At 36.5% G+C, this 24,430-nt stretch overlaps 1 protein-coding gene across 2 annotated transcripts in view; it reads right to left on the reverse strand.

Annotated features, from left to right (window-relative positions):
* The window catches only part of LOC150100299 (FAST kinase domain-containing protein 2, mitochondrial-like), a 91,436-nt gene that overhangs the window by 13,449 nt on the left and 53,557 nt on the right, over window positions 1-24,430 (reverse strand). For both annotated transcript variants that reach the window (XM_090402969.1, XM_090402970.1), the window contains 2 exons: window positions 21,107-21,340; window positions 15,735-15,843 (listed from right to left, as the gene is read on the reverse strand). In XM_090402969.1, coding sequence (XP_090259095.1) covers window positions 15,735-15,843; window positions 21,107-21,340 — 343 coding nt within the window. The remainder of the gene's footprint in view (window positions 1-15,734; window positions 15,844-21,106; window positions 21,341-24,430) is intronic.

Below are 24,430 nucleotides of genomic sequence, written 5' to 3' on the forward strand. Positions count from 1 at the left end.
AGTTTGTCATTAAGTTTTTCTTTATCTCTCATGATAGAGACTGCCCTTTTTTCTGAAATAGTAATGTTGGTTTTTGGAAGGTGACATAAATTGCTGTCTTCAGTTTGATGTCATTTTTGGACGAGTAAAGGGCCTTTTCTACATTGCAAATAAAATCGACTTTAGGAAAGTATTCAGGCATGACCTACAAAGTTCAAACCTTTCTTTAATATACTAGCTCCAGTTTTTGTCAAGTTATAATTGGAGATGTTGATTGACACTTTTTTCATTAGGTAAGGTGACAGTTGAAACAAATCTTTTTATTTTAAAGAGTGTTAAACTTGTTGATTTGTCTGTTTTTAAAGGATAAAAGTGCTGTTATAAGAAGAATTGATCACATTGTTAAAAAAAGACCAAAGATCTGTGGAGCTTGCTAACACATAATGTAAATTAAGACATAAAGACATCAGACCAAAAATTGCAGTTCTTCTGTTTGTTTATTTATTGCTTTTATTGCATTTGTTGCATGCATTTTTTACCCAGAGAAGCAGCAAGTTTTAGTGGCAAAAAGGTTTCATTAACTTTGTAGTTATCCATGAACGAATAAAATCCATTTTTCTCTAATTACACTTATTGGTTGATAGTCTCCATATCCAATATGAAGGTGAGTTAGTTGTCTCATACTCAGGTGGCAAGGTTTTTAACTCCCCAAAACTGGGATCTTTCATTCTGCAAAACATGCCAACAGGCTGTAGAAGAGCAGATGGAAATTAAAACTATAGCAGACAATGCACTGTGCACAATGGATAAACTGCCCTATTACAAATTGTAATCAGGATATTATTAAGATTAAAATTTGTGTATCACAAAGAGGAAACTGTACTCTAAGAAATTGATGAAGCCAGGCGGTTTTAGATAGAGAGCTGAAGTTTAGAGGACATATTGCTAAAGCATCCAGGGTATTTCACAGTATTACTTGGTTATTGAAGAACACGCTAACAAGCAGAGATAGGGGAATTATTAATCCTCTTTATAGTCTTGATATGGCAACATCTGGATTACTGTGCTCAGGACTGATTACCTAGGTTTCTTGGGGATGAAGTGGTGGAGAGGATCCAGAGGTGAGTGGTCTGTGGAATGCTCACTATGAGGATTGTTTAAGGGTTTGTGGATATTGCAAAAGTTAGTCAACAGGCAAAAAATGGTGGTGGTGGTGGTAGGTGGGAAAAGTGATAGAAACATTTACGTTACTTAAAGGATTTTATAGGATTGATGCAGAGAAGATATTTCAGCACTTGACCTAAGGGGAAGAACAAGTTTGATTTCAAGGAGAGGTATGATAGATATTGTGTTCATAGTTTGGATCTCCCACAAAGTGTCTTAAGATTCCATGGAGGTGCCTGTGCAATAATAATAATAATTATTATTATTATTTCTATTTTAATTTTGGGAACTACTTTAGTGCATATTCAATTACATTTATGTCTTAATCATTATGGTACAGGGTTGATGCCAACAAGTTTAATAAAAGGCATATGCCTACAACAAGGAGTTCTTAAGGGTCAAAGCTGCATAACTGAGAGGAGGCCTCCACATAGCATTTAAAGGAATGCGGAGAACCGACCAGGGCTTCTCACCTAATGTCCAATCCGCACCTTCTCATGATGCACCCTGTTGGGTATCTACCTCAATACTGAACGAACAAGGATGGGCTGACAATTTGGGATTTAGCCGACCAAATTGTATTCTTATTGGCTTAAACCAATATACAAAATGATGGTACAACACGACAAAATTTCATGCTGGCTGGGGCGTCGCACAGTTAAACAAAGCCCGTGTTGTTTTCGCCAGGGAACCAGGGCAAACAGCGAAATGTCAGCTACTGGAACAAATCTAAAAACACACACCAAACTCAATGCTATGTCTGCATTGAGTTGAGCTTCAGGATGATTCAGTTTATCAGAATCTGCACTACTATTATCTACACCAGAGTTAAAAATCAGTACTATCAACATAAGAAGCCTGAATAGCAAAGAAATGGAGCTAGCTAAGGAATTAGATAAGTACCAGATCGACATAATAGGGGTGACTGAAACAAAAAAGACAAAAACTGGTGAGATCTTTCTGAGCAATAAATACAAAATGTTATATTCAGGCAATGATAATCGAGGGAGAGAAGGAGTAGCCATAGTACTCAACACAAAATACGAGGTGAATCTTCTTGAATGGCAGGCAGTCTCAAGTAGAGTGATGTGGGCAAATATCAGAATGGGGAATTGGACAATGAGACTTATTTGTGCCTATGGTCCCACAGAAGGTTCTACTAAGGTAGAAGTGGAGGAATTTTTTGATGCTTTAGAGAAAGCAACTGACACAATGAAAAAGGAAAAGTTGGTCCTTGTTGGGGATGTAAATAGCAGAGTAGGAAATGATTGTCAGACATTTGTATGTCTGGCAATCATTATAAAGCAAAGTAAATTATAAATATAAAGTAGATATTTTGGGAAAATTTGGAGAAAAGAGCAAAGCTAATAATAATGGCAAATACCTGTTGGATTTCTGGTCGGGACATGGACTAGTTATTACTAACACCATGTTCCAACATAAAAATGTGCACAAATTCACATGGAGAGAAGAAGCAAGGAATAAGAAAAGTCTCATTGACTATGTTATTGTTGATAGTGATGTTTTCTCCCTGGTGCAGGACACCAGAGTGTACAGAGGATTTGAAATTGGAAGTGATCACTATTTAGTCTTGAGCAGGATAAAATTGAATTTCATATTGAAAAGAATAACATGTAAGAAAGTTTTAAAGCAAATAAAAGTTGAGCAGCTCTCAGATGTGAACTGTAGACTAAAATACACAAAGATTTAATAAAAATACAGAAAGAGTTTGAGAACAGGAACCAAACCTTGGAGATTCAGCGGCAAGCCTTGAAGAAAACCCTGATTCATTCACCCAGAGAGGCATGTGGTGAGGTTGTCTGCAAGGATAGAAAAATCATAACTCCATGGTGGACACAGGAAGTTAAAGAGGCAGTGAAGGAAAAGAAGAAAGCGTATCAAAAGTTCCTGCCAAATAAGTCAGCTTGTGCTCTTAGAGACAAATGTAAGAAAACTAAACACTCTGTAAAACTAGCTAAATAAAAGTCATGGGAGGCCTTTGGCAAGAACATAGAAAATAAATATCAAGAAGGTGGTAAGATATTCTGGAGGTTGTTGAATAAGCTTATAAATAGAGGAAAGAATGCTGTAAAAGGAGTTAGAGATGATAAAGGTGATGAAAACAGGAGAAAAAGATATCCTTGAAGTATGGAGTTAATTACTTCGAAAAATTTCTAAATGAAACAAGCAGTGATGACAGCACAGTGGTAAAAAAACACTGACCAGGCATGCAGTCAGGAATACATATCCACACCTGAAATAGAAAAAGCCATCAAAGGCTTGAAACGTGGAAAGGCAGCAGGAGTAGATGATATTCGACCAGAAATGCTGAAGTATGGTGGTATAAGAGTCTTACAGTGGCTGCACTGCATAGTTCAGAAAGCCTGGACAGAAGGACGAATTCCCGATGACTGGCGTAGAGCTCTCTTAGTACCCATATATAAAAAGTGAAATAAAACTGAATGTGAGAATTACAGAGGTATTTCCCTACTGAGTGTTCCTGGCAAGATTTGTGCCAGTATACTTGAGAAATTGTTGAGAAGAATTGTGAAAGAAAAACTTGGTGAAGAACAAGCTGGATTCAGGCCAAATAGAGGCTGTAAGGATCAGATCTTCACTTTACGACAAATAGTTGAGAAAGCATCGGAATATAACAAAGATCTGTATTTAAATTTTGTCGATCTGGAAAAGGTATATGACAAGGTGCCAAGAGAGAAGCTATTCAATACGCTACAGTTATATGGTGTCAATGGGGCATTATATCAAGCAATACTTAGTATTTATTTGAGTTGCAAGTCATCAGTTAGAATTGAAGGAAGTACAGGAAGATGGTTTAATGTTAAATCTGGTGTGAGACAAGGATGTACGTTATCCCCTCTGTTATTCATTATCTATATGGATCACATTATGAAGGAAAGTGGTATTAAACATGTTATCAAAATTTGAGATGTTAATGTATGCTCTTTGCTTTATGTGGACGATGTTATACTTCTAAATAAATCCACTACAAGTTTGCAAGATTCCCTGACTAAATTGAATAACTGTTCTAATAGATATGGTATAAAGGTCAGCATTAAAAAGACAAAGACAATGAAAATAGGTAGAATCATTGAAAATGTCAACTGCGTTGTGAACGGAGAACCTGTGGAACAAGTAAAACATTTCAACTATTTAGCCATGATATTTAGTGAAGATGGTAAATTAAATATGGAAATAGACAACAGAATCAACAAAGCTGGTATAGTAGGAAGTCAATTGAATAAATTCATATGGAATAAGAGAGAAATTAGTCGGAACACTAAATTAGCTGTATACAAGACAGTGTTCAAACCAGTTTTAACTTATGGATCTGAGAGCTGGGTCAGAAATAAAACAGTTGACCAAAGACTAGAGACCGCAGATATGAGAGTCCTGAGAATGATTAGTGTAGTAAACAGATGGCATCAATGACAATATCATATTAAAAACGAGAATATTAGGAAAGAACTTGACATTGTAAGCATCCAGGAATGCGTTAGCAGAGCTAATATCAGGTGGTATGGTCACTTAAACAGAATGGGCGAGGAAAGATTAGCAAAGTAAGTGTTTTCTGCCAGGTTGGCAGGAAAACGACCCAGAGGAAGACCAAGATATAGGTGGATTGATACGGTACAAAATGCCTTAGACGATAGAAATATAAGATCTGATAATGTTGGAGTCTTGACAAGTAACAAACTGATTTGGAGGAAAATTGTAGATAGGAAGTTAGTAATGATGTAAATTTTTCATGTAGTACTATCATATCCTGTACACCCTTTGAGGGTACATGTCAGGAATTTGATGATGATTATGATGATGATGATTATTTATTATTATATATAGAGTCAAAAGACTTGTCACAGGAGGTCCATACTCAAGCAAAAAGATTACCAACATTCACAGTTTCTGCACTCACCACTCTCCATGCAAAGAACCTGCTCCTTATTCCCTTGCTCATGTCCTCCTTATTACAGCTTCCAGGGACTTCTTGTTCTATCCTTGTCTCCCTCTACTCTATGAAAAATCACCTCCACATTAGTCTGATAACAACTCCTCACCAACTTATATGTCTCGATCATATCTCTCCTCCTTCTAATCATAATGCTCTGAAAGTAGCATTACCTCAATCTGTCTTCAGTATCAATTTAGTATCAATCTGTCCAGGAAACTGATTTAATGAACCTTTTATGGATCCTCTCTAACATTATCCTCATCATCTTGAAAATCAGGCAACCAAATTTGCCCATAGCAGTCCATATATGGCCTGATAAAAGCATTATACAAGAGAAACCATAATCACTTTGCTTCTGCATGTCATGTCCTCATCATTGTCATAATGTATTGCGATGTTCTTAAAATTTTAATAATGTGACCCTCTGAAATTCAAGTCTCTGCACATCACCACTTCCAGATCTCTCATCTCTTCCATCTCCTTCAAATTTCCCCATTAATTGTTTATGCTGCATCCTAACATTGCCTATGAAATTTCAAGACTTTGCACTTGGTGACATTAAACTAATAGCTCCTCATTCAAGGCCACAACTCTACTCTGTTCCTCATTGTTCTTTCCAACTTTATTGGCAAACAGCTGCATAGATACAGCAAAGCCTGTCTTAGTCTTAATATCATTAACACATGTTAAACCAATAACGGTCCCAAAACATACCCCCACTCCACATGGCCCTCTGCTAGTGACCTTGCTCTTTTGGGATACCACTCTCCCATACACAATCTGTTAATACCTATCTGACAGCCAATCACCAACCCAACTCACTAGTATCTTATCCAATCCCATTCATTTCAATTTAGTATCACTGTGTCTTGTGGCAATCTATCAAAGGCCTCTGAAAAATCCAATTGTTGTAATACACACATTAGCAGATTGCTAAAACATGATCCCTTAACAAAGCCATGCTGACGATCATACAGAATACTGCTATTATCAATCCAATTCTGAATCCTAGCATTCACCAACCTCTCTAACACCTTAACAACAACTGAGAGATACACAACTTGACCCATAACCTGTAGCTTTAGTCTTTAATATACTTTTGTGAAGTGGAACAATTTTTCCCCACTTTCTATTCCTTTTGACCTTGCTCTGTTACAAAACTCATGTTAAACAGGTATGCCAAGGGTGCTGTTAATTCTCTAGAGCAAGATTTCCCAAACTTTTTTCCCCATGGCTCGGTTATTTTAATACTTCATCTTCGTAACCCACTAAAATTTTTATGGCCAATAGGTAATATAAAACAGACTTGAATGTTCATAGAGTTTTCATTTATTATTATTATAATAAAGAAGCATTTACTCTTACAAAAATGTATATAATTTATTAAACTAAATCCAAGTAATTTATTAATGAGAAGTGTGATACTGTTGTTTGTTAACTAGAAATTTCAGGTTTGGAGGAAAAGATAACTTTATTCTTAAATCCGGTTTGACTTCCAATCGATTTCTATATTTATTTTTTAGAAAACTAGTGTTGAAAAGTCTGCTTCACGCTTATAGGTTGTGACAAAAGGCATTAGAAATTTTATCGTTTTTTTCTGCTAAAACTGGGTACTCCTGACTGCAAGACAGCCAAAAATCCATCAATGGCATTGTGTTGAAGATGTCTTTGAGTGCACACAACAGTACAATTACAGATTCAATATCTGAATCTGGCAATTCTGTCTCAGATTCTGTGTTCACTGTAAAAGGGTTCCTTATCCATGCTTTGTTGCTATTGATTGGGGGGAAATATTCCTTCAGACTTGCCTGCAGTCCTAGCATATGTTCCTTGATAACAGCTGAAATCTCATTTGGCTTGGAACTCATTATTTTTGTAACTGCCACATTGTTTGTTTGCTGTTTTGTTACCCATTTATCCAACGTTAAATGGGTAATGGCAAGCGAGATGAAGAAAGAATGAAAAAAATTATTTAAAAACAATTATAACAATTACGGTTGTTCAGCCAAACCCACAGGACAAGGTACATGTAATCAGTAAATACAAAAAAATACGCTCTCTCTCGATGCTTAACATGGCGGGCGAGTAAAACAAACGCCAGACTGCCAAATGATTCAGCTGGTGGTGCGGTTGCTGCCGCACAGCCTCGCCATTAGTTGAGCTACTTTACCACGAACAAAGAGACTGTGAAATGGCAATGCGGACACAGCACATTTTTCATGTCTATTAATTAAATTATTTATTCATTAGTCCAGATTACACGCTATTTACTTGTATTTTAGAGTTTCATGAAAAAAAGAAAACCCCAAAACAAAACACCTAGGTTTTCGAGTTTTTTTTAGGACCCACCATTTGGGAAATGCTGCTCTAGAGCATTATTAACTGCCTTATTAACATTAAGTTTATTTAATTCCTCATATATCTGTGCTCACTCCCCATTAGCCCCTCCTCCACCATATCCGCTGTACACCAGTTTCTTATGCTTACCTGGGTTTCATTCATTTATTCATTCAAAGCTGATATTCATTCAACTAAAATGAATTTCTCAAGTTCTTGAGAGATAACCCAGGCAGCATGTAAATAAGAACACGTAAGGATCGAGAGTTTTAGATCTGATCATTTCATCAGAGGATGTGATTGGGGTTTCACACTTTCCTCCAGTTGGTGAGAGCAATCATGAAGCGATCACCTGGGTTGTGGCTAGTTATAAGCAGATTTCTGTGAGGAGAGGATATATGTGGAATTACAAGGCTGGTGATTAAGACAAGTTTAGGAGACAGCTTAGAGCTATAGCATGGAATGAGGAGTTGAGCAGTAAGGAAATAAATGTTGCTTGGGAAATGGCAAAGAAATACATAACAGCATCAACATGTGAGTATATTCCAAAGGTCAAAAGGCTGAATAAGGTAGTTGTAAATTGATGAATGAGGGTATTAAACATGAAATCTGGAAGAGGAAGAGCACTTTAGAGGCAGCACAAAACGAATAATGGTAATAATCAGTTGTATGAAGAGTATAACAAATAGGCCAGGAAAGTGACTCAGTTGGTAAGAACTATAAAAGTGCAGTACAAGCAGAGATTAGCATATCAGGCCAAAAAAAAACCCTCATGACTTTTTTCGATATTTTGTAAGTAAAAGGAAGAATGATTATGGCGAGATACTGTCAATGGATGAAAGTGGGAGATTAGTGACGGCTACACAGTATATAGTTGAAGTTTTCAGTGAGCAGTTCATCAGGGTGTTTCATCTTGAGTGTGAAACAGAAGCTCAAGTGTAGAAAATGAAATGAGAGAAGTAAAGTAAGCTAGTCAATAAGGCCACTACATGCCTTAAGGGAATGTTCCAAGGAGTTAGCATCAGCCTTGGCCTACCTGTTTATTGATATTGGAATAAGTTTAGCTGGTGATATACAACTGTTTGCAGATGATGCAAAACTGGGGGAGAATGATGAGGAATTAAGCAGATGCTGCTTGATTCCTCATCACTTGTTGCTTTGCAGGAGGAATTGAATAGATTGTATGAGTAAGCAACAGTATGGAACTATCAATTCAATGTCACCAAGTGAAAGATTCTGAATTTTGGTAGGCAACAACGGGATGTAAAGTATACAATTGGTAGGTAAAAATTTCGGAGGAAGCTGAGGAGATAAGAGACTTTGGAGTAGTGGTAGACAAGGATCTCAAGTTCAGAGGTCACACTGCACAAGATGTGCAGGCATCACATCAGATTATGGCAATGATGTGGTGGGCCTTAACTTGTAGAAATAAAGAGTTCTGATTCGACTGTATAAGGCCTTAATCAGGCCTCATATGAATTATTGTGAACAGATTTGGTCTCCTGGTTTTCATAGTGATGAGGATATGTTGGAGAGGGGTCCAGAGAAGACTGACTAAAGTCGGAGGACTGAGGGAATGCAATTTTCAAAGCATTGTGAATAGGAGAAAGAGAGAGGGGATATGATTGAGACCTTTTGCAGAAGGGCAGAAGGGAATAGAACAAGGGGGAGGGGACATACCTAGAAGTTGTATAAGGAGAGTGTGGACAAGGTCGTAATGAGTAGTTTCTCTGCATGGAGAGTGGTTGGTCAGTGGAATGCTTTGCTTGACATTGCAGTGAATGCAGATACACTAAATGAGTCAAAGCACAGATGCTGGGATTTGTGTGTAAATTGTTTGCCTTCTGTGATGAGATTTTTGATTCCATGGAGGTCTGGTGGTGGTGGTAGTAGTAGTAATAATTTTTCTGTTAGTCCATATAAATTTATTCAGCTAGCTCCCTACCATATACCATTTGTGATTATTCTATTGTCTATTTCCATATTTAATTTACCATCTTCACTAATTATTATTATTAAGAGAGACCTCCAGGGAGTCAGGAACCAATCGAGGTAGGCCATACTATTTCACACCAGCTATTCTTGAATTCATTCACGCTACTTGCACACACGACATCCAAAGACAATCCATTCCAACCATGCACTACTCTATGAGAGAAAAATCTAAAACCTAACTCCCTTGACAGCATTCATTCTCAACTTCTATGGATGCCCTCGCATCCTTTCCCCACCTGCCATTAAATGAAAAATTCCATCTGCCGAAATCCTGTATAACCCTTTCAGAAGTTTGTAAGTCTCAATCGTATCACATCACCCCTCTTTCTTCTGTTTGCTAGTGTCTGCAGCCTCCAAATTCTCAATCTGACTTCCTAATCAGTATTCCAATTCTGATATCATTTTTAACACTCTCCTTTGCACTTTCTCCACTGTATCAGAATCACCATGAAAACCAGACCTGTGCACAATAGTCCAAGTGAGAGCTTATCAAGGCCTTGTAAAGAGGCAAAATGATCTTATCTTTACATGACAAAGTTCATTTCAGCAATGCCATTATTCTCTGAGCTGTGTTTCCAATTTTTGCTATACGACCCTTGAACTTCAACTTCCTGCCTATTAAAGCTCCAAAATCCTTAGACTGATCAGTTTCTTTTAGTATAATCCCACCACTGTAAAAATAATCATAATTTAAAATTATGATTATGAATATTTTTACGATTATATTGTTAGTACATTGTTAGTTTTTGTTTCGTAACACGTATACTAGCACTTGCAATGTACTGTTTTTGACATTATTATCAAAATGAAATGGAAACCACTTGAAATTGATGTACTTACTAGATTCTGATAATTATGTTACTTTCAATCCATTTTATTGTAGTTTGGAAAATTAAAATTATTAAGTGTGGTGTTTTATAAAGACATTCTTGTTATGCTAATGGAGACATCGTGTCAGGTCAGCCATTATATGTAACTTCTTGCTTGCTACTTACATGGAGTACGCATGCTCACTCCATGTAAGTGATGGATGATTGACAGCTGACAAAGAGACGTTTGGTATCGGGGTAATGAGGAAAACAAGAGTGCTAATGGAAGTTTAAGAACACAGACTGAAGATTTTGCTCTCGAGAAGTTTTGAAGTTTTACGTTTGACAGTCGGAAGAATATTAATAGAAGATTCCCATAGGAATTGTAGAACTGTGTCTTTAAACTGGAGGAGTTGAGACTGTTAACAAGCAGTTGGTAAACAAAATAAGATATTGCAGTCAATGTTCTAAATGAATGTTCGAGGAAATGCTGATTGAAAAGTTTCATCTGTCTTAAGGACGCGAGATCTATGAGGGCTGTTCAATAAGTAATAAGACTAATTTTACTGTCGCAAAACCACTCATCACAATATTAATTTCTGTGGAATAAAGAAATGTTGTTGTCTGTATTAACAAAAGAGGTTGATAGATGGCGTATACAGGCTGATGTGCCAGAGTGTCACGTGACTAAACGCAAGCTTGTTTCGGCGCGCCTACTAGACGCAACCAGTCGTTGAAATGGAAGCGTCCTTGGAATAGCGTTTGCAAAAATCGGCATTGGACACTTTTAACATGATACACGATGCTTTCCACCATGAAACAATGTCGAGGGCAAGTGTTTTTCACTGGCATAAAACTTTTAAGGAAGGAAGGCAAAATGCAGAAGATCTTGAACGTGAGGGAAGACTGAGACAATGATCAACACAGACAATTTCAACGTCCATCACAGAGACAATGATCAACACAGCAGCGATTATCATCAAGGAGGATCACAGAATTACAGTACACCAGCTGCATGTTGTCCTGAATATTTCTGTGGGAAGTGTTCACTCAATCATGGCTGAACATTTGGGACTGAAATGTGTTTGCGCCCGATGGATTCCCAAACTCTTGACACCGGAGCAAATGCAGCATCGAGTGGATGTGTGCACAGAATGGAAAGAAAGACTTGAACCAGAAGGCGACAACTTCTTAAAACACATCATTACAGCACATGAAGCTTGGTTGTATCACTATGACCCTACAATGAAACAACAAAGCAGTGAATGGAAGCATCCATCTTCACCTACTCCCCAAGAAAGCAAAAACTGTAAAATCGGCTGGTAAAGTTATGACCATAATGTTTTTTTGACTACGAAGGCATTGTTTACCAACACGCTGTAGAACCCGGGAATAGTGTAAACCGCTCATACTATGCGGATGTTTTACAGACAATGGTACAGCAGGTCAAAAGGAAGCATCCATTGCTGAAGAATGGCTTCTTATTGCACCACGATAATGCAAGGCCACATATTGCTGGTTGTGTAGTGGACGTTTTGCAGAAGAACAACACAGATATCCTACCACACCCTCCATACAGTCCTGATCTCGCACCGTGCAATTTCTGGCTGTTTCCTCAGCTCAAGAAACCACTAAGAAGCCGCCATTTCGAAAGCAACAAAGCACGTGTAAAAGCTGCAGAGGCGGTTTTGAAAGAACTCTCAAAAAATGGACTTTCACATGTGTTTAAGAAGTGGACGCAACGTTGGGACAAATGCATCGCGTCTCACAGTAGTTACTTCGAAAAAGACCATGTAAATGATGATGATTAAAGGTAATCTGTTTTCTGTATTAATAGTCTTATAGCTTATTGAACAGCTTCCGTATTTGTTATTTCTACTGGAAAAAGCGATGGAATTAACTCAACTTAGATCTGTTTATGAAGTAGTAGAAACTTTTTTCTCTGGTATAATTAAATTGTGCATAAAATAGAACTGCAAGACGTAAAAACATTTATTCTTCAGTGAGACAGGAGATAATAATATTGTATGCTATATAAGAGAGGAAAAAAAAAGGATCCTATGGAAAAGAAGAAGAAAATTTTATAATTTCAGAAAAAGGCCTTAACAAAGAAACTGACTATGAACATTTTGTTACTGTGAAAACAAGGTGTTTAGTCTGGCAAACGTGATTAAGTATATATCAAACAATCCAATAATAGGATGAGTCAAACAATGAATAATTTTAATATTTTTGGATAAGAAAATCTCTAAAGTGTAGATTTATTTTAGAAGGCCTTGGATCCAGTATTCTGTAGTTATGTAATTTTATTTCAAGTGTATATATTGTTTTAATTTTATTAAATGAGTCTATTTTTTGTATTTGGTCTTGAGTCAGTGATTTTCTGGATTCTAAAAGAAACAGTTAAAGTCATTGCACCAATCGGAATGAACCCTTGTGTAAATACTAAACACTCAGAATAAAAAATTACTTTATAGAGACAATCTCAAAACAATATGACATTGGATATCTAATCACACACCAAAGTGCATGACCCTACATTTATTAAAATTGAAATGACAGCCATTCAGATTAAATAACAATGGACCAAGGACTGATCCTTGAGGAACATCACTAGTTACCTTGAATCTTGCAGATACACACCCTCATATATGGCTTTTTGATATCTCTCAGTCAGTCAGCCATCCTCTTATCCATGACAATAGTTTATGATCCAATCCCATATTCTCCAATTTGTGCAACAGTCTTCCATACTGTATTCTCTCAAAAGCCTTAACAAAATCCAAAAGTATCATGGTGTATCCATTCCCCTGGTCCAACTTAGTGGTAACATTATTATAGAATGTGAGCAAGTTGCTAAAACATGACCTTCATTTGTAAACCCAGGCTGTTTGTTGCAAAGCAGAGATTCTCTGTCAACCCATTTCTGAATGCAAGCCTTAACCAACTTTTCCAAAGTCTTCACCACCACTCCTGAGATACTGATTGGTTGATAGTTGGATATGTCGGACTTTGCACCACCCTTGTGCAATGGGATTACCATACATTTTTTCCAATCCTGTGGAATCTTCCCTGTTCTGAGACTCAAATTATATAGACTGGTCAAGGTATATAGCCGGTTCAGCTGAACACTTTTAGTATCCATGCTGATATTCCATCAGTTCCTATTACAGAATTCTCATACCGTTTGTGCAATCGCTCTAGTACTTCCTCCTTATCCACTGGAGTTTTTTTATATATGGTGAAGAGGTAGCAGTGAGCCCAATGTTGCATACACCAGGTTGATAGCTTTTAGCAAATTGGCTGCTCATTAGTTGAACAATCACTTCTGCATCAGTCACCAGCATATCATCTGCTTTCAGTAGAGTTATTCTTTCAAATTCATTCTTTCTTTTACTGCAGCATAATGATAGAATTGTTTTGGTTTGTCTTTAACTCACAGAGCCAGTTTCTTTTCCAACTCAGACTTAGCTTTCCATACAGTTGCAACTCTTCTTGCCTGCTGCGTATAATTATCATAACTAACATTATCCTTATGCACACAATATTCCTTCCACATCATCTTTTTCTTATGAATCTCTTGTTTAATTACCATATTTGCCAGCATATAAGATACACTTTTTTTCTTTGAAAATGAGTCTGAAAAACAGGGTGCATCTTATACGCTGATTTTTTTATTACTTTCATTTCTGGAAATTTTCTCTGTTCTGAGTTACGCGATTTCTTTCTTGCTTCCTTGCAGTGTGTGAGAGCATTCCAGTTAGGTAGAGTTCAGTGGATATGCATGCACTGTCATCGACAATTACTGCTGTGTTCCTGTTAGTTTAAACTTTCCAATTGTTGTCGTGGTTGTTGTGAACGGTGATAAATTTTTGCCGTTAAATTTTCTCTAAATTTCTTGGCAAATTATGGCTGAAAAAGGTCGGCATTGCTACAATATTGTGTATGCTAAAGAACATGGAAACAGGGCTGCAAAGAGGCATTTTGGGCCACCCCAACTGAGAAAATTATAAGAACTTGGCAGAATCAGGAAGAGAATCTAAAAAAAGCAATTCACAGTAAAAACATAACCTATGAGGACAATTTGTATGAGGACTCAGATTCTGATTTAGAAGAGGTTTCAAGTGTCTCTTCATTTAGCTCTGGAGATGAATTTCTGGGTTTTGACGAAGAAGATTAACAGGTGGGTACTCTTTTCTAGTTAGATTAGGTATTTGTTGAAAGTAGACCTAGTTATTACTTTATATTTGAAATACTGTAAATTCATTATAACATTCAGTGATAAAGTTTTTTTCCTAAAAAATGTGTACAAAAAAAAAGGGGGGGGGGTGCATCTTATACACCGGCAAATACGGTAGATCATACATCCATTTCACTCTATTCTATTTATTCTTAGAACTCTAGGGACACATTCAAATATTGTATCATTTAAGTATTTTTTAAACACTTCCCATACACTGTCGATATCCTTCCTATCCAGTAACTGATACCATGGTACAGAATCCAGAATACCCCTCAAGTGTTCATGATTTCCTGCTTTGTAGTTCAGCATGTAACCTTTTCCGAATGGAACAGTCATAAACTTAGCCACTTACCAAGTGAGTGATGCATGATCAATGTCACCAACTGGAGGCAGAATAGTTAACATCTTTAACTGAAACCTCCTGACACTTTAATCAGATCTAACACTCTTTGACCATGAGTTCCTTCTGTTACATGCTGCTTGAGGAAGTTGTCTCACAACCGCTCAATAAATTCAGTTTTATTTATCATGACTACCCAATCAATGTTTGGATAATTAAAGTCCCCCATTACGATTCCTCTTTTCACACCCGTTGTTTATTTGGTGATGCATTTCTTCGTCAATTGCAACCAATCCACCAGTCTGAACATTGTGCCTAAATAGTTAAAATATTTTACTTTCTATAGATTCACCAACCCACCAGAATTTCAGATAATTTGCAGCATTCTCCCAACACCATAGACCTTTTCTTAATCAGTTTTCCCTCCAAATACACTGATGATGTTAGTTCTCCTCTTGGCAAGTCAGTCCAACCATAAACAGTTAATGCTTCCTTTCCTATATATCATTCTTCTCCCAGTCAATCTCGGCCTTGTATCCTGTAATGAACTTTGGAATTTGGGATGACTGCTTTTATTCCCTACTCCACTCAAAACTCTTGACCTTATTCATGCCCTGGTTTTCCAACAATTGAGTCAAAGCAGTCCCAGACCATAAAGCATCTAGAGTGCACAGTCAGGGCACTAGAACACCAGCTCAAATCTTTTTTTTTTTTTTATTGCATTCCACTGTGATAACTTTGAGATATTGAAATAGGAATACCTCAGAAACCAGAGGCAAATACAGGCATTAAATTTAGTATTTACTTCTCTGTGGCCCTACTGTATTGTGAAAATCCATTAAATTCTCACAGCAATAGTAAATAAATATATCAAATAAAAAACAAAAATGCACTTACAATTTAGAATGAGGACTACAATTAATATCCTCTACAAATGTTATACTTGCAGAATCTGCTATCCTCAGAGGGGCTGGAATGCAACCTTTTCTCATCATTAAAACAAAATCTGAAATTTAAAAAAATATCAACCATTTTATGTAGGAGAAAAAAAAGCTTACGGGTACAGATAATTGGTATATTGAATTTTTCGATTGTTTTTCAGTGTAAAATTGTTCTTAAATGAGACAAGGTAAGGATTACAAGATAATTATAATAATAATAAAAAACTTGTATTAAACAAACAGTTGATATAATGATTAAAATTACGGTTGAATCAATTTTTAATTTTGTATCACCTTCAAATGAAAAAAATTAAGAACGCTTCTTGAGAGTAGACATCTTCATTGTTGTTCATTGTCAAGCACACCAGTAATACTGAATTCTACCTATAGATATATGACAGTAATGTAGTCTTATGCACCTTTAAAACACTTGAAATATAAAAAAACTTTTAATGACAGTTGCTTTGTTTGACTTTCTGACATCTGCACTGCCATATCATCTTTATCAGGAGATATACTGCAATTAAATCTCACTTCTTTGAAAATTCCAAATCAAAGTTGCCATGCAATGATGCTATTTTAAAAGAAATTCATGAAGGCAAACTTTTCACTATAATCTATTCCCCACCCCTATGATTTTGCAACAGCAACAGTTGACTGTATTACAAGCACTGACTGACAAACATATTATATATTTGAAAGTTTAGGGTGCTAATTGCAGTCAGCTTATTTGATGCTTACAATATATCCTATTGATGATCCACATAAAAACTGTGAATGCAAAGTAACTTTATTTTTAAATCTATGCAAGTTACCCAGCATAACCTTCAAAATGAAAACATATGTGAAACATAACAGATCCCATCCACTAGTATAACATTCACACATACATATCCCTCCCTTCTTAAATGAAAATTCCACATGCCTGAGCTTAGTCACTTCCAGGTCAAGACTATAAAATGCATTCTCAATATCAAACATGGATATTGAGAATAAACTCTTACCAAACTCTTTAAAATAACAAGCCCTTCTCCCCACACCCAAAACAGACTATACATATTATTTTATTTCAATATCACTTCTGAAATGTTATAAGCCTATCATAAAATGCAGGTGTCAAATGGTAAAATAACTTTAAAGGATTATCTCTCTCTGGTCTCCAAAACAGGATTCAAGCCACACCACATTCCAACCTTATATCAAAGATATGCAAAGGAGTGGTCGGATTGGCCAAGTGAATAGATTATTTTGCCAATATGCCATTTTTCTTCCCAGGTCTTTACAGTAATCCTATCAACACAGTATACAGTATTTTGGATAGGATGGATAGAATGGACTACCCTGTCCATCAGATCATTTCACAAGATGGGCAAAACAAAAAAAAAAAAAAAACTATCTGAAAAACGTTATTGTAAAAATCATATTTCAAATTGTGAAAACTGTTCTTGGAACCAGCTCTGTTGCAGTTTTCTGTAAGAGAGCTGAATCTGTGATTTGAACATATTTTGGTGAACTGTCATCTGTCCAAATGCACTTGTAAAATCTCTCGCATGATTATGATTTGTAAAATTTATTTTGCGTCCGATTTTACAGGGTTTTCTGAATATTTTGAATTTAGAAGTTAAATTGTACTAAAACAAGTAAATAATTCTGCTATAGAAGTGCATAAAATATCTATGTATATTGACCTGTATGTAAAACGATAAGTAAGGGATTAACCCAGATTATTGCAATGACGAAGCAACGTCAAGAGGTTACAAGGTCATGCGATGTTAGAAAAAGGTGCCAAGAATGGAGGGGACAAGAATCACGTCATCGTGCTGGTGGCTAATCCTGAAAATACTTTGTAAAGAACAAAGGATTGGGAGTTGTATAAAGGAGGACTGACACAAACCAGAAAGGGGCTTGCTCTCAGATTTTTTCATCTCCAGATAGTAGGTTCCCAGTGCTATCCGGTCCTGAGGACATGTTTCTGACGTGAGTTTATTAGAGGCCGTATTTCCCAACGATGGTTCCATGGAAACAAGGACATGCTATGAGAGGGTAGGTAGCCACAGACTTCGTGGTGACTATGGAATTTCCCCAGCAAATTCCCGAAATCTTCTATATCAGGACCACCAGGATCATCCAAGTAGCTACAATCCCCCAGGAACAGGACGCAATGTCGAATCAATATAACTAAAGGTTGTGCTAATTGATTGGACTGTCTATCCAAGGGTTTATGTAAGCAAGCACCGTTTTTGTTAATGTCAATGGCTTACAAATCGATATTGTATGTGTGTTTATATGGAATTGTATGTAACTAAGCAGTAATTAAGTCATTGTCTTTAAGGGAAGTAAATATTATCTTGTTAGTTTAATGAATGAATATGTGCTTAGTTGTGATATAGGGAACTACTATTTGTTTAAGTCAAGTTAGTTGGTATTGTAAATTGAAGTAAATAAGCAATGAGTGCATTGAATGTTAATATTACCTTCCTAATAAGTGAAAGGGCTTAGAGAGATTACTTCTCTTATTTGTATGTGTATTATACTTTTTTTGATTAGAATTATTATTATTATTATTTCGGGCAACTCCAAGAAGTCGACAGACTCATCGAGAGAGGCCCTAACATCATGTCAAGAACAATTATTCGACATTCACACAGTATCTATCATACTGTGTGAATGATAGATACTCGCCTTGAACTCATTCACTGTCATAGCACCCACAACAGACTCTGGCACCTTATTCCGCTCATTCACCACTCTCCGAGTAAAAAACCTAGCTCTAACACCCTGCTAACCACATTCTTGCCCAGCTTCTATGTATGGCCCCTAGTCCTCCCACCACCAGTCCTATTCTCAAAAATATCTTCTGGATTAATCCTATAGAAACCCTTCAGTAATTTGAATGTCTCAATCATATCACCCCTTTTCTGCCTATCAACCAATTTTTGCAACCCACAAATTTTCAGCCTGTTCTCATAAGGTTCATTCCACAGACCTGCTATCATCTTGGTCACTTGTCTCCGGATCCTCTCCACCTCCTCCGCATCAAGAAGAAACCCTGGCGCCCATATCTGGGCACAGTAGTCTAGATGGGGTCTTATCAAGGCTCGATATAGTGGAACAATAACTTGTTTGTCTCTGCTTGTTAAAGTATTTTTCAGCAACCAAGTGATTTGATGAGCTGATTTAGCCACTTTTGCAATGTGCCCCCTAAACTTCAACTCCCTATCCACCACCACTCCCAAATCCCTGACCTCATCAATCTCCTGGAGTATGGCTCCACCAATGTGATATACTGCTGCTAATCTTTTCACTCCTAAATGCATAACCTTACACTTTGCCCCATTAAATTGACATCCATTTTACCTAGCCAAGTCCTCCAAACTATCCAAATCATCCTGCAAAATTTTGACATCCTGTGCACTCACAATTGCTCTACCCAACTTTGCATCATCAGCAAGCAAGTGAACACTTCCTCTCAGATCCTTTCCTATATCGTTAATGAACAAATTGAAAAGTAGTGGTCCAAGAACAGAATCGTGTGGCACACCACTAGTCACAAGCAGTCTTTTGGACTCTACTCCTGAATAAACCACTCTCTGGTATCTCTCCATCAACCGCCCTCCTATCCATCTCACCAACCCTATATCCATCCCCATCTGCTCCAGTTTACTGATTAGAGTTCCGTGTGGTATCCTGTCAAAAGCCTTGGCAAGGTTCAGTAGAATCACTGTAAACCCATTACCCTTATCCAGTTCAGCCGTCACTGTGTTATAAAATGTGAGCAAGTTACTGAGGCATGATCTACCCTTCACAAAACCATGTTGTCCCCCCATACAGTATCCCATTTTCATCTATCCAATCCTGTATTCTTCTCTTGACTAATTTCTCCAAGACCTTGACAACGATTCCTGATATGCTAATCGGTCGATAATTTACAACAGCAGTCTTGGAACCTCCTTTATGCAGTGGAACCATTTTCCCCTCTTTCCACCCCCTCAGGACTAACCCAGACCCGAGACTCAAAGTAAACAAAATGGTCAAGGGTACTGACAATTCTTTAGCCGCTTCACGTACGACACGAGCTGGTATACCATCCAATCCCACAGATGTATTGACATTGAGGTTTTGCAATAAACTACTCACCTCCACTTCATTCACCACAATTCCTGTATAATCTATTGGTTCATTCATTTCTGCAATGTCACCACCTGGAAGATATATTCTTGCAAAGTGCTCATTCAGTAATTCAACTATATCAACTGATTCGGTTACCTCCCTACCATCGGCATTCTTTAAAATCATTCTGCCATATACATTTTTTCTTTTACTTGTAAAATGTGCAGAATAAAATGTGTTGTTTTGCAACTACCTTGCCTGTTCTCTAGCCAATACACTATCATCAAAAAATTAGCGAACCTGTGCATATTAAATTTTGGTTAGCTACGACTTTCATTAAGGTAAAATTGTGTATAGTTGAAATTTCCTATTTTCCTCACCTTAACTCTCAAACTATATTAATTCATTCAGAATGGCGCAGTCGATAAAAAAAATTTTTTTTTTTCTGATTGATTTGTGCAAGAGTTGGTGAACTGCATTTATTAAATAGGCTGACAACTTTAGGTCTGTTTAATGGCAGGGGTAGAATTAACTGGTAAACAGATTAATGTCTTATCTGTGTAGTGTTGATAGAAGTTAAGGCACAGTAAAACTTAGGGTAGTACAAAGGTGCAGTCGACGACAAACAAAACTAACAAATAATATATATGCAATACATATATAATTTTAACAATAACAAAACCAACGATATAAATTGTACAACATATATAAAAAATTTACACTAATTACAGAAGGTTGCCATGAGGAGCAAACATCTATCTAGAATAGTTCTCAGATCATTTATTTCTGCCTTTATCTGAGTGTGGCATCTAAGTGCACAGATAAATGGCTAGCTTGAGCTAACAAAAACATCATTGGCTTATAAATGTGTAGTTTAGTTAAAATATTTATTTCATTCCTTGCAGTTTATTATTTCAGAAAACTTTGACAAGAATGATTTTTTAACAACTTCAAAACTTTGAATAAGTGCAATGTATTTTTTCATTATATTGTAGTATAGTTACATGTCACTATAACAAATGTATTACAGTAATCATTCACTATTACAAACTAACAAAAGGTTTTGACCAAAGTTGTAGAGCTCAATGCTTTTCTGAAGAAAATTCATAGCAAATCTGCTTAAATAAATCATTCTTTTGCTATCTGTGAGTCTGTTATAATGAGAGTTAATTGTAAAACTCATACAAATAAAATACAGAAACTTCCTTTCACACTTACCCAAGAAATGTCCATATTTTGTCCACACTCTGCTCAGATAATATGAAGCTCCACCTAATCCAACCTCTAAACATTTCTCTAAAGAGAGAGAATCGGAGCACTGATTTTCTACATCAGTATTTATTGCTTCATTCAAGAAATAACGGGGGATATCAGGTCCCACATAGCCAGAATTTTCAAGTTTAAGTGCCCAGTGTAGAAAACGCAAATACTCTATCAGTTTCTTTTCTTTCTCTATATGACGGGGAAAAAAAAGCCTGGTGAATATTTCAGTTGTAAGTATATTAATTTTAATAGATTTTTTGAGTGAGTCATTTCCATATTTTTAAGTTATTCTTATAGTTATGAAAAGGTAAGACAAAATAAGATAAAATCTTAATGCGATGTTTCAATGTCTTCATCTACTGTGTACAACAAAACTAGCTCAACTAAAATAAAATTGGAAAAAAAAATACTGTTAACACAATCTGACTCACCATTAAAAAAGTGACATCAAATAATTAAAAAAAAAAGATTCAGTTAGAACTGAATAACAATGTGGATTATCTATACTGCTGTTTGTATAAAAAAAGTAACTGAAATCTTGAGAAAAATTAGAGTAAATCCATATGCACAATATTTTATTTTTTATTCATTTATTATTGTTTATTTATTATTATTTTTTTATCAACCTCAAACATGGAAGTGATTAGAGAGGGAAGAAAAGAATCTGTTAATATTTTTCTTGAAGAGTTTGGGGTAAACAGTATGGGGAAGACTATTCCAAAGCACAGATATATGGAATAAAGGAAGAGGATGAGAAGTTGGTTTGATGAGTTAGCCATATATGGATATTGACTAGCAACTACTCATGTTCATATATCATTAGAGATAGTGGAGGAAGAGTATTGGCAGTTCAGTGGAGCAGCATCCATATAAATACCGATAGAAAAGACATAATGCAAAGAAATAGAATGTCTACAGGAAAGCAAGTTGAGGAAGTGTGTGTGTGTGTGTGTGCGCGCGCACGCACGTGTACGTGCGTGTGTGGAGGGGATCATCTATTAAATGAATAGTTCTCTTCTACATAGATGCAGTTAAGAAAACAGCTATTTGATTATTACAGAATGCTGGATAATAATCAAGCATTCTGAGGGAGGTTTTTGGTGGTCACCTCCAAATATGAGAACATCATAAGGTTGGGTGGATTTCAGTTTTTTATAAGTATTGAATCTAAGCAACCTTAGTTCTGATCATCTACTAAGGATCGTCTGCTCATCTCTTAATACTTCATAGTGTTAGTCATAGTCAATACTTCATAGGAGAGCAGAAGAGTGCTATTTAAAACAAAAATGAATGTCAAGCATTTTGAAGGATGAAGAGCCTATGAAAGTGATGTGTTTATGCCAGGATAGGCTAAATGCGAAAGCCAACCCAAGAAGAGAAAACCAATCCATGTTCTTGCTGTTGAGTCTTTATTATATTACTTATGCTTTGTTTAATTTCAAATTAATGCCAAAGCTCTTGATAATTTGATGCTATTATAATTCTAATGTAAGTGTTCCATTGTATTAATTTTTATTTAAATGTCCACTTACATTTCAATTAACTAACATATCTTTTAACAGCTGTATAAATTCCATTTCCTTCAATGACCTTTTTTTTCCCTTCCAATCTACGTATCCCATAGATAAATTCCCTTCCATATAATTACATGACCTGCACTCTGTGCTAATCTGCTGATCTATGTTGTCCACATCTTCCTTTGCATATCCCCCTCCACCCTGCCTGTAGCAGCAACTAACTATAAATCTACCAATAATTGTCCGACACTTTAGCAATTTACAACTGATATTGAGAGAACATACCCGATATTATGGTTCACCAGCAGGCGAACCCTAATATCAGGCATGTCCACCTTTGGCTTTGATCACCTCCTGCACCCTTTAAGGGAGGCTTTCCACCACCAATTCTGAATGATCCTAGCATTAGTACATGCAAACTGAGATATCCTCTTGAACCACAATATAACCTTGTATGTTGTGTATTGACTGCCCATTCACATTTGAGATTCAGCATTTTTTGATCATTCTCACTCCCACACTCAGTTGCTTTAAGGCTGTTTAACTGCATCTTCCCTAACAATAGTATGTATCACCTTGCACTTCCAAACTCTCACAGAACAGCACTTTCTACAGATACCTAATTCTAAATCCATTCAAGTGCAATTCATCAAGTCACATATATATCATCTTTTGCATATTAAATTCACTCCATACATCTGCAAACTGTACATCTTCTTAATTAAAAGAAGTTTCACTTATACAAAAAAGAAAGTAATGATACAAGTCTGCCTGGTTGGCCAAGTGGTTAGCATATCTGCTCTCCAACCGAAAGGCTGCAGGTCTGAATCCCGCCATGGGTATGGATGTTTATGATTGTCTGTGGAAATACTAGTGATGGTAGTGGGCGGTAGATGGCATTGGTGTGGTTGCAGTTAGTTGTAGGTGGAGAGTTGTAGAGTAGGTGCCCTCCCTCGATGAGTCTTTGGACTCTCTGGAGGTGTTACATAATAATAATAAGTCTTTAGTGAGACCAATATTGGATTACAGCTCCCAATTTTAGTCGCCAAGGTTTTAATTTAATGTGAAGACTCAAATGTTCTGAGAGAGATTGTATCATGATAATTATAAGAACTGGTTGGTTAGATGTAATCTGATGAATTTATCTATCAGGAGATTTAATTTTCACAAGTGAATTCAGGGTGCATATAATATAGATAACAGGAGTTTGCTGCATCAGGTTGAACCAGGCTCTATTAGAGAACATAATTAAAAGACGACTGTAAAGAAGAAAGCGAGATAGAACAAATATGCAACAAATATATCAGCGAATTTATGCTGGTTGTTGGTGCTGGTAATTGCTGGTAATTTCTTGAAATCTTCTATAAACATTTCTGTATGTCTGGGATTATTTCCTATTTTGTTCTTCAGGTCTCCAAAAAAAAAAATAACTTTTCCTTTATGTCAGCTGTTCTTTATAAATATTTGAGAAATTCCTCTCCTTCTTCAAGGGATCCCAATTCAGCCTTGGAAATACCTGCAGAAGAGACAATGTGAAACTGACTGTCTATGAGATAATGGCTGAAAATATTCTGTTTGAGAGAAGGGTCATCAATCAGCTGAAATTCTCACTTCTGAATGGTATCATGAATATTTAGAGAGGTTTTAGGTGGACTACTACAAATTTGAGAGCAGCAGTATTCCAAGGTTGGACAGATTTGGGATTTGTACCAAGTAAGTAAGTGGACAGATGAAAAGTAGCATCTTGAGTGAAAAAGGATGC

The sequence above is a fragment of the Typopeltis vanoorti genome, chromosome 13 (genome assembly GCF_054136105.1).
Source record: "Typopeltis vanoorti isolate ZY-2024b chromosome 13, IOZ_Tvanoo_1.0, whole genome shotgun sequence".
In the NCBI taxonomy this organism is placed as follows: Eukaryota; Metazoa; Arthropoda; class Arachnida; order Uropygi; family Thelyphonidae; genus Typopeltis; species Typopeltis vanoorti.